Raw genomic sequence first — 12270 nt, forward strand, 5'->3', positions numbered from 1 at the left:
TTCTTGAGATTAGGAAGAAAAACGATAGGTGTGTGGGTGTGGAAAAGCTCTAAAAAACCCTTGAGACAATTCCCCAAGTCAAGTAGGGGTATCTTCAGTCATTCATAATGAGCCACTTGATCAGACTCTAGGATAACAGGTGAGTCAGGGTAGGAACAGAAATCAAAGGCTCTGTGATTAGAGGATAGTAACTTCGGGCCCCAGCCCTGAGCTCCCAATGCCTGGCTCCCCACCTCTAGTTGTTCTCCCTTAACAAACCACTGAATGTAACAAGAGTATCCCTGCTTTCTGGGAGCCATTCTAGCAAACTAGTAAACCTGAGGAAGGGACTGTGAGATTCTCAGATTCTTAGTGTGAACGTTAGAGCAGGCCAGCCTTGTGAAATGGAGCCCTTTGCCTCGGGGAGACCACACTGACTCCCTGGCAGAGTCAGAAGTGATTGGATGGCACATCGAGCTGTCATTCGGAGGTGAAGAACTACCTGGGTTGGGAATCTGCACACATCCTCTGTTGGAAGCACAGCATCGGCTGGAGAAATGGCCCAGTGGTTAGAGCACATGCTACCCCTGCAGAGAAGCCATTAGATTCCCAGCACCCATGGTGATTGGCTCACAAGCACCTACAACTCTAGCTCCTGGGAGAGCTAGCTCTTCTAGCCTTCCCAGGCATGTGCAGTGACACACACACACACACACACAACACACACACAGTATGTAACAGAACACTACCACAAAATGTACCTGCTCAGCAGATCAGCTACTATATCCAAACCCCAATGTCCTTTCCTTCAGCCTGAGTTTTCGTCCCCCTTCTGGCTTAAATTTACATTAAAATTCTAATAAACCTCAATTTAAAAAAAAATCAGGACTACATCTGACAAATTAAATTACCCATCTGGCAAGTTAAAAACACAAAGCAGGAAACTGCCCATACATCAATAACACAAATAATTAAAACTATGTGCTTTGGGGGTAAACATGGAAACATGTTAACGGGGAGCACGTGCTTCATCTTATTCCTTTTTAATTTCTTTAAAAATGTTCAGAGTCATTATAATTTGTAAATACAGAGTGTCAGTTCAGGAAAATAACAGTGTGTTGTAACCTTGTGGGACAGAGAACATGGGGACTATAGAAACAGATTTAAAAAAATTAATCTAATAGAGAAAAGGTTGTAATGACTTTTCTCTTAACTTTAATGTGACCAGATTATACCATATTCTTATGTTTGGACCAGTTCCTTTTAATAAGTTTCTAGGTATTTTGTGAAGTCGACTTGCAGCTTTTCAATTGATGATGGTGAGACAACAGTACCATGTCCTTCATGAAGGAAGAGATTTTGTTGACACCGCATGCTAGAACCTTATCCCTCTTGATCTTTACTCTATTCCTTTACCACGCCTGTGCTCCATAGCTTATTTCGAGCATCCAGCGTGTCCAGAGCTGGGTGCCATGCTCCTTCCCTCCTTCATATAAGACAAGGTCATGAGGTGCAGCTGAGACTGCAAGAGGGGCTTGTTATAGCCGTCCTGGATCCTCTGTGAAGCACGCTTTCTTGATGCCAGTTGAGGCCAATATAACATTTTGGACCATAGAAACACTGTGACCATAACGACAAGCAGTTAGCCAAGGACGGGCAACCCTGTAGGACCAGGCTCACCTAAGGCAGGGGCTCTGAAGACTGGCAGGGTACCCAAAGACAGTCAAGAGTCTTGGACCCCCAGATTGATCCTAAGACAAGGAGCTGCTTGAAACTGAAGTTATGCCTTTTTTCTACTCATTTGAGCCTCAACTTCCTCTCTATAAATTTGTCTTTTATATAATATAAAAAGGGGAGCTGTTGTAACCCGACATTGGAGCCTGGCCTTATTTTCCCCTCCCCAACTTGTTTTGCTAAAGAACTCCTTCCTTGTACCCACTGTGGTTCTTAGCCATGCCCTAGAATGATCCATCTGAGCTACATCCTGTTTTGTACACTCGTGACTACACCTGACCTCCCCAGGCTTTGTTGTTCACCCCATATAAAAGGAGTCCCCAGTAAAGCCTGGTTGGCATTCACTGATTATTGAGTGACCCATGTATGTGTCTGTGTGTGTTTCTTTTTCAGTCCCCCAGGCCTCTGTCCAAGGCTCAGTGACAGTGACGGCGTGGGCGTCGTCAACAGTGAAGTCTAAATTGAAATCAAGCTTGAAGCTGTGCTAACTGTAGAATACAAGGTGGGGTAACGAGGTGCTTGTTCAATTCAGTGGGGAATTTTGGCCTCAGAGTCAACCTGAAAACCTTCTAGGTTATAAACTAGTATGGTGGGATTCGGTATCCCCAAATCCCATGCCCTAATGGGAAACCCAAATATTCTTGGTTCTTTATTCTTATTCTAAAAACTATTCTACTAAGTTTATTCATTGTTTTTTTGTTTTGTTTTGTTTTTTTGTTTTTTGTTTTTCAAACTATCAAAATTGAAAGAGGGAAATGGTATTGCAAGGCTGAAAGCTGGACAACGTTTAGAATTAGACAGAGGCTCGAACCGCCTGTACCTAAAGCCCTGGGAGCCTCCCTTCCTTCCTTCACCTGTAAATTGAGAACAACACTGGCTTTACATGGATGTGTTGAAACCTAGGTAAGATCATGTGTCAAACTACTAGATCTCAGCGAAAGACACAAAGCACAGCTGGAAAGCAGGTGCAGATCTTAGTCTGGACCAAGTGGGAGCTCTTGCTGTGTGCTAGGAGGACAGAGGTGCCAGGGAAGGGCTGGTGACGGCATGGTGGCATATGCTGATGGAAAGAGATGCTGGAGCATCTCAGCAAATAGGGTAAGGAGCTCCACAACCCTTATGAACTACCAAGAGTTTTTCCGGGTTCAGGGGAGTCCTAAAATTCACTCACGTCAGAAACATTATCCTGCAAAGTCATGCTGATGGCATTTGGAGGTGAGGCTTCCGGGTGTTGGGTCAGGAGATCTCTGCCCTAACGGATACACTAGCCTGCTCATGGATTCTTGAATTCATGGATTACTAACACAGTAGGTTGGGGGGTTTTTTGTTTTGTTTTGTTTTATTCTTCTCAATAAAAGCAGGCTCTTTTTGACATGATTGCTCTGTCTCGTCTTATTTCCAGGTCAGAATGTAGCAATAAAGGCCCTCTGCAGATGCCAAGCAGATTTCTTGCCCCATGCGTAGACCTGTTAGCCTCTAGAATCATGAGCTAAAGAAACTTCTGTTCTTTATAGCTTATCAAGCTTGTGGTAGTCAGTTACAGCAACAGAAAACATTATCCTATTAGCACAATCCCTAGCATTCAGAACAATGACCCTAATTTATTCAGTAACAATTGAATCCTTCACTTAAAAAACATTTCATAAGGCTGAGCATAGTGGTAAATGCCTATAATCTCGACATTTAGGAGGTACAGGGAGAGTTCAGGACCCTCCATGGCTATATTCTGAGTTCAAAGCCAGACTTAACCTATCTCAAAAATATGAACAAAAAAAAAAAAAAAAAAAAAAAAAAAGACACCTTGGTCCTAATGCTTCAGTTTCCTCATTCAATACTGGATATTTATGGAAGACACAAACCAGACAGGCAGAAAGAAACACAGCTTTTCAAGTAGTTTGGGGAGGAAGGAACAGGGAGAGAAACACATCTTTCTGAGTGGAGTGTTGAGGAAGTTCTGGAGTATCCTGACACTTGTATAGCTCTTAGAAAGGACACGGATGCTACTCAACTTCCCACTTCCAAATGGTTAAACTGGCAAAAGTGTGTGTGTGTGTGTGTGTGTGTGTGTGTGTGTGTGTGTGTGCGCATTATGTATGAGAGTATATTCATATGTGCGTACACATGGAGGTCAGAAGTCAATGAGGGTGTCTTTCTCAATCGCTCTCCTCTCCCACTGAACCTGAAGCTCACCAACTGGCTAGACCAGCTGGTCAGAGCCCTCCAGGACCTCACTGCATCCATGTGCCCAGGGCTGGTCTTACAGGCACTTGCCACCACTCCCCAGTTCTTACCAGGATGCTGGGGGTCAAGCTCATATCCTTAAGTGTGGTAGAGCGTCAGTCCTTATGACACCCAGCACGTCCATGTGCTATTCCACACAGTTGTGTAATGTAACTCTCACGCTACAGGAGGAAACTGGGGCTTTATAAAGTCACGTGACACACAGACTGGAAGCTATGGACTCTCCTGGCCCTCTGTGGTGCTGAAGCCACCAAATACCACCAACCAAGGCAGACTCTCCTACTGGGGCAATGCTGAGGTGTTACAGGGCTCAGATAAAAGCAGTGAGAAGCCATTCAAATTCTGACTCTATGGAGATTTTTAATAACACTGAAATGCCCCGAAGCACAAAGATACCCTTACCTTCATTTTTCATAATGTAGTGGACAATCTGCCCGACGGTGTCACTGTTCTCATTTATACTGTCATTCAACTCTAAGAGAAAAAGAAGACAGGGAGGTGTTATGACTGGTCACCCACAACAAGTCAATTAGACATTTATCTTAGAGCCCAAGACCTCACGGAATACCTTCCAGAAAGCTTATGCACCCTCACATAGTGCTGAGTCTAGCTTTAAACCTTCAGCCCCACCTTCCGAATGCCACACGTGCTGAGTTCCTCAGTAGAACACTAATTTCAAATGTATAAGAAAACGGTGCAGGACTGTCTAACAATCTCTCAAGATCAAATATCCACTCCTTTGCATGACAAGACAGGAATACGTGTATATCTGCCTCCACTTTCACTTCTTTCTCCTTATTACCTCTGGGGAAACAAGAAGGTTCACCAAAAGAAACGCCATCGTCCCTAGGTTTCATCTAATCGCAGACTTAATTGCTGTATACAGTTAGCTTACTGGTTTATGGTTTCCATGTTTACAAAACTCTCTTTTCCTTTTAAACAAAGTAGCTGAATTTGGGCACTGGTTATTTCTGTTTACAGACTCAGTTTACCTTGGGTATCCAGCATTAGTGGTCTGTGTGATAGTCAGAAAAAGAGGAAAAGCCTCCATTTGGAAGCTGATCTGTTTAATTTATTGAGCAGGACAAGACAATGCGGCAGGATTGAGAGACTGCACAGAGTTAAAAAAAAAAAAAAAAAAAAAAAAAACCACGACAAGCAAGAGCGTCCTCTGCACCGCAAGGGAGGCTTCTCTCCCATGACCTGTGGATGTTTGAACAGTCACAGTGGAAGCCAACCTGCCTTGGTTAGAAGGAACCGAGTGGGAGGCCCTGCTCTGTTGACAAACACTCAGGGCTGGTTTGCTCATTCGCTGAACATGACTCATCATGTTCACCCATGTTCCGCAGCCTCAAAGGTCAGTGGGGGTGGAAAAACCAACAGTCCAGCAAGCTGGCAAGGATTGGGAAACCTTCCCTCACAGGCCCTGCGGATATCCTCCATGAGTGACCTACTCCAAATGTCACCTCCTTGCAAAGATGTCACAGAGGGGCTGAGACGAATGAAGAGTGAGCTGCTAGTCTTCAGGCCCATCATGTGACCTCCCTAAGACATGAGTGGATAGGACTATCAGTGAGGAAATGTGCGGTGGGTGGGAATTACACCACCACGAGCTGTCAATGCGTGTGCAGACAGAGGAAAAGATGAGCGTCCAGACATTCACATGGAAGCACCAGTTCCTGCTGCAGCTCTACTGAACTACACCCACGTTTATTCATTTAACAACATAAAGTTCAGTCCCATGGACTTCAGCTCCAGCTCCTCCATCCAGTAATACTAACACCACAAACCCGATGAGACCCGTCTCATGTCCCTACCATTCTTATTAGAACCTTACTCAATAAGTAACAGCAAGAACTAGGTGTATGAGTAGCTGCCAATCATCAAAACAGCTTGTTTCAAATCTCACATTAACCCTTCAAGGTGCAGAGAAAGTGTCCTCATTAAATTAAATGTCAATAAAATTAGAAATAAATCTACACTGCACAAATAACAGTCCCGAGGCTTCCAGGCTCGGAAGTAAACACTCAACAAGTATTCAATAAATGCAGACAAGGTTTCAAGCTGATTACTTACTGCAGAAATAGTTTTCCTTATAAAAATTGGAGTATATATGAAGTTTTTTATTATTATTATTATTTAGAACCTGTTCCTTGGCCCATTAAAAAAGAAAAGCGTAGGTTATTTACCTATCTTTTCCACCTTTTCTTCTTCAACTTCCTGTTCCGCCTCAGTTGTACACCGATAGCCTTTCTTCTTAAGTAAGTGGCAGATGAGGACACCAAGGAGACCCATGACAAAGAACACAGGGACGAGCACATACGCGATGTATTCTGGGTGTCCATTCCCGGCGCTGTTGGTGGGTGACGGAGTTGTCTCTGCTCGGGAGTGCAACGTGTGGCTACCAGTGTTGTCTACAGAGAGGACATGCACGGCTGTGTTAGATGATGGTGACGAGGCTCTGGGAACATTTCCAGTACATCCAAGTTTTGTGCTCCAAAAGCTACAAGCTATACACAGAAGACTGGGGATCCCAATAGATGGAGGTAAAGGGTGGGAGCACAGGCTTGGCTGAAACAACCCGAGACCTCCTCCTGAATACGGCATCTCTAACACGGGATTTAGGAGGCACAGGACTTTAGGACAGTGGCTCGCACAGAATACACATGGAAGTGTTAAGGGGTCATTACAGCATACTGCAGAATAGTTGTGTGTGAGGACTCAGGAGACATAGGGTGGATGCCCAACTCCACCTTTTAGCAGAACTCTGACAAGAAACAATGATCTAACAACCAAATGCCTCTGTGTTGGAAAGGAGCATCCTGACGCTCTATCTGCACACCTTTCTATGAAGATGAAACCAACTGCTGTGGGCCAAACACACATGAGTATTTCTCCAGTAGCAAATGATGGCCCTCTTGCCTGACAAATGCCAGGGATGAAAGAGCACCACACCAAGCCAGATAGACAAACACCCTGTCCTCGTGTGGCTTCTATCCTAGAAGGATTTGGTGAACTAAGATGATTATAGCACATGAGAGGAAAGAAAGGCCAGGGATGGCCTCAGATTTCTAGTCTAAGGTCCAAATGTAAAACTGGAAGCCTGTGAGCATTTGTTTATTCATTGATCTAAACATCAGATACTGTGTACCTGCTGTGTGGTGAGCCACTGCTGGAAGCTGGGAGGAGAAGGGAGAACACTAGTATCAGGCATCCAGATCAGGGCACATGGAAAGAATTCACCTGTACAGACAACAGCACTGGGGGCCTGTCTGAAAGAAAAGGGAAGCTGTGGTGAGGGTGTGGCTTAAAACAAAGCAGTTTGCTTTTAGATCTCTATCACATGAATTTATCCCAGAGGTGGCCAGAAAAGGTTCAGCGTAACAGTCATATGGCCTCCGGAAAGTAAGTCAGATTAAGCCTGGCACACCATCATGACAAGGGGCTAGAAAAGAGAGAAAACAGACTGCAGAGAAAACCTGTGGGATAGATGGGGGAAATTATGACATACGGAGAAGAAAGGAGCCCCTCACTCCAGAGGCTGATTGAAGCCCCTCCTGAGATGAGTAGCAAGAACTGCAGCACAACTAACAATTGCCGTGTAGGCTGCTGACATACAGATTGCATGGATGGATGGATGGATGGACGGATGGATGGACGGATGGATGGGTGGGTGGATGGATGAGTGGATGGATGGACAGATGATAGATGGATGGGTGGGTGAATGGATGGATGGATGGGTAGATGGATGGATAAGTGGGGGATGATGGATGAGTGGGTTGATGGGTGGATTGATGGATGAATGAATGGATGATAGATGAATGAGTAGATGGATAGATAAATGGATGGTTAAACATGTGGATGAATAATGGATGGATGGACAGGTGATGGATGGGTGGGTGAGTGGATGAGTGGACAATTGGAATCATGCATGGATGGATAGATGATGGATAGATGGATGGATGAATGATGGATGGATAGAGGAATGAATGGATGATGGATAGATAGTTTTATTTTAATTTGAAATAACAATAACCAGACTTGAGGCCTAAAGGTGTATGACTCCAGTTCTCATGCCCCTCCTATTTTCTAGGGATCTCAAAGAAGGCTTTGTACAGTGAGCCCTACTTTCCACAGTATCTGATGGTGTACAGTTTTACCTTAGTAATTATAATCCTGTCAATAACTCCCTCCCCTGCCAAAGAACCTCCTGTGCAACTCTGAACAGTTTCAAAACCCACACAAATGGTATATGTGTCTATTAAAAAGACAAAGGAGACCGAGAAACCTACATCTGTACTCTCCTGTATGTTACTTTCTCCCTGAGCATCTCTCCTGTTTTAAAATCTGTTAAAACGTCTTTCTAATAAACTCCGGCTCTGCCTCATATCAGCTTGTCTTGAAACTCTTCTCTGCATTAGAGCCAAGATGGATTTTTACCTGGGTAAGAGCTAAATATAAATGATAAAGGGAATTCAGTATGCTGCCGGTCTCAAAGTAGAGCGCAGCCTCTGCCCCCTCGACCTCTGACTAGATAATGCCCCAGAAAAACTGGTAGCAAAAGAAAGAAGGTCAGGTGGGTCCAAAGTAAAGGAAAATACAGCTTTAGGCTTGATGCCTTGGCTCTAACTTCTGATGTGATAAAAATGAAGCTTCTAATTTAGTCACCTACCCTACAAGTCACCTACCCTGCAAAAAAAAAAACAAAAAAACAAAAAAACCTGAAATCAGAAAACCAGCGACAGCAATTTGCTTTCTCAACATGTTGCTAAGAAAGGATGAATGCAATGTGATTGTGCTAACTCCTAGTATGGAACGAGCACAGGCCATAACAGCAGCCAACAGTACCAAAGTGAGGCATAGCCAGAGCCCATGAGACAAAGGGTCGCTTCTCTTCTTACATGGAAAAACCCATGATCTTCGAGCAGTAATACTGGTTTCATCAGCTTGCAAAAGGTTCCGTTCATTACTTTATCAGGCAACCTCTAGAATTTGAGATAGCATTTTTATTTCTCATTCAAGAACACACACACTTCTCACTGCACTTGCCTTTCAAACAATGCAATGCACATATAACAAAGACCTCGCAGATTATAATGGAATTTTAAAATTCCTACTGCATTTTTTTACTGTTCTCTTTTATAATTGGACACACAAACACCACTGGGTGGCAACAGAATCTGGTGGGGTAATATGTTGTATTGGTTTTATAGCCTGGGGTCCATAGACTGTAACATATAAATGACGTAGGCTGGCTACACCAGCAAAGTTTATATAAGTGTACTGTTATCTGATGGTATTCCTTTCAATGTATTCCTGTCACTAAATAATGCAGATGGGTGTATAAAAAGCACATGTGTGTCCTTAACACATAGATTTGTACATTTAACTTTTCAGTTCTGAGTAAGCCTACCTGCCTACCTGCTTCCTTCTTTCTTTCTTCCTTCCTTCCTTCCTTCCTTCCTTCCTTTCCCACCAGTTTTATGTCACAGGAACTGCTGAAACCAAAAAGCTTTCCTCAGAGTCACTGCCGGTTTCGGGCAGAAGGTAAAGGGCAATTAGCAGTGGGAAGCAGGAGTGAGCAATGGGCTCAGAACTGGTGTCTGAGCAGCTCCGACCCAGGTGGTTGAAAGTGTGTCTTCAGTGCCCACTTGGCGCCTAGCCTGCATGTACACAGTTGTGTGATCTGCAAACAAGAATCACTTAATTCACTAATTCATTCATTAGAATCATTCACTCACTCTCAGCTGCAGTGCAATGCAAAGGCTGCAGATGGTGGGGATCTAAATTCGTGAAGCCAGGCAATTCTCGAGATGCACCAAAGCACCGGACTTAAAAGCTCAGGCTGCCTGGTGGATGGAACAGCTCAGCCACTTAGGAGACATCTTCAGTGAGCAAAACGTAAATGTTCAATGGTTGGTTTCCTCGTCCACAAAATGCAACCAGAGTAACTGTAGCTCAGACAGGGCATGGTGCTACACACCTGTAATCCTAGCACAGAGAACACTGAGACAGAAGCCTTTCAGCCCAAAGCCAGCGAGAGACTGTCTTAAAACAAGCAAAGTACTGAGTGTACCCTTGATGGCTTTAAAACAACCGCTAGGTTTTGGATGCCACTCTCACGAACAGGTGGAGCCGCCATCTCCTCCCCTAAAAAAAAATCTCACCTGTGGCTTTTCAGCATAACAGAACTTACTAGGAGTTGGCATCTAGACCCCAGGCCTTAAGCAACTCACTTCCTACTTCCTGCATCTTTAGGCATTTGCTCTTGGTACCCAGCCACATGCTGTGTGGAAGCCCAACCTGTCTGTGTAAAGTGACCGGCAGCAGGCACCATGGGATGCTGGAATGCCAAGTGGAACAAAGATGGGCTGTCCAGATGAGCGATGCCCAGAGTACATCCTCACACCAATCAATGCTCGTCTTGAAGACACTAAGCTTTGAGGTAATCTGTTATGTAGCAATAGCAAGTGGTTCTACCCCATGAAGTCACTAAGCGATTAACTCCGTTAAGTCATACACCACAGAGAAAGGAAGCATTGTCAAAGAAGTTCAGTGGCCATTACTGACCTGCAACACCTGGAAAAGTAGCCACCAGCATGCAAAGCTACTTAAATGTGAGTTTAAGGCAAATGAACTTGATCGGACAATGAGCATTCTCGACAACACAGACAGTTCTGTTTGCTTATGGACATTTCCGATTACAAGAGTTCACAAGAAAAGTATTGGCTAGAGAATCCACTGTGGCCTACATAATTCAATGAAAAATAGCTTTTAGATAGCATAGTAACTATTAATGGTAAATATGAGTAAATAATGATGAAAGCGTTTAATTGGTATAGAGTTAGTTTTCGTTCAATTAACTAAAAATTATTACCTCAGAACAGTTGTCTCAAGAGGTAGTGGTAGATGGGTCTGATCAGAAATACACTGTATGAATGTATGAAATTTTCAAAAAAAAATAAGTTTAAAATGTTCCAGTTTGAATACCCTACCCTGGGAATGGGCCAGTTATCACAAGAGTTACTTATCTAGGAGTGAGTTAGTTATCCAGGAGTGGGTTGGTTATCACAGGAGAGAATCAGTTACCATGAGAGTTGATTATCCAGGAGTGGCTTCGTTATCGCAGGAGTAGTTAATCCTGTGCTCCTGTTGGGAGGATAAGTTTCACCTCCAACCTCCTTCTCTGCTCCCAGCGTGCTCTTTCCCTCCCTAACCCTTACACCAGGTTAAGATGCGACATGAAGGTCTTCACCAGATGTCAACACCACACTCTTCAACTTCTGTAAGCCAAATAAATGCACACAGTTTGCAAATTCTGCAGTCTATGGCATTGCTATACGGGCACAAAGTGGGCTAGGAAAAACATAGACCTAGAAGTTGTGAGCACACCCTGAAGGAAACAGAGCCTGTTCCATGAAGAGCTTGGCAAAAAAAAGCCATGGGTCCCATGCTAGGATGCAGCAGAACTTTCTAAGCCAGGAGTGGCAGGTGCTGCAAGAGAAACTAAAGCAGGAAGGAGATGAAGAACACTACAGAGATCCTCCAAATAGTAAAATAAATACAAGCTGGGTGGTGGTCGCAGCAGGGGGCAGATACCAGTGAGTCTCAGGACAGCCAGAGCTATGCAGAGAAACCCTGTCTCAAAAGAAAAAAAAAAAACATAAAAAAGTGTAAACTAGAACTGTCATTTGATCCAAAAATCTTACAACTGTGTTTATATCCAAAAGAACTGAATAAGGACTTTGAGGATCTATCTGTGGGGTAGTCACAAAAGCCCTGGTAAGGAAGTGACGTGAGTGCCTCTGGATGGGCAAAGGGATAGAGAGACTGCAGTGTACATACATAAAGAAGGGAAGTGTCCCTAAATGATAGCATGGGTGAGCCTTGAGGATGCTATAACAAGTCAAACACAGAAGGACAAATATGACATTCCTTATATGGGATGTCTAATATGTGTAGTCCCCACTCATCTGCAGGGGAATTACTCTAAGACCTACAGTGCACGCCTGAAACCACCAGGAGTACCCAGCCCCCTGTCTACTACATGTACATACCTGTGATGACACAATGTAACTTCAAAACTGGAAATAAAGGCTGCACAAACGTCCCCTGTGGTGGTGGTGTTTGAATGAGAAAGTGACCCCCCCCTTCCCCATACACTTATAGAGTTGAAAGCTTGGTCACCAGGGAGTGGAACTGTTTTAAAGGCTTCGAAGGATTAGAAAGTATGGCTTTGTTAGAGGAAGCGTGTCACTGTGGGTCACTGGCCCAGTGTCTCTCTCTCTCTCTCTCTCTCTCTCTCTCTCTCTCTCT

The 12270-nt window shown here is 44.1% G+C and overlaps 1 protein-coding gene across 2 annotated transcripts in view; it reads right to left on the reverse strand.

The window, feature by feature from the left end:
• Positions 1-12270, reverse strand: part of RELL1 (RELT like 1) — a 55254-nt gene that overhangs the window by 20551 nt on the left and 22433 nt on the right. For both annotated transcript variants that reach the window (XM_080910074.1, XM_080910073.1), the window contains exons 2-3: positions 6144-6368; positions 4357-4428 (exon numbers count right to left, since the gene is read on the reverse strand). In XM_080910074.1, the coding sequence (XP_080766200.1) occupies positions 4357-4428; positions 6144-6368 (297 nt within the window). The remainder of the gene's footprint in view (positions 1-4356; positions 4429-6143; positions 6369-12270) is intronic.

The sequence above is a fragment of the Micromys minutus genome (assembly GCF_963924665.1).
Source record: "Micromys minutus genome assembly, chromosome: 1".
NCBI classification, from domain to species: Eukaryota; Metazoa; Chordata; class Mammalia; order Rodentia; family Muridae; genus Micromys; species Micromys minutus.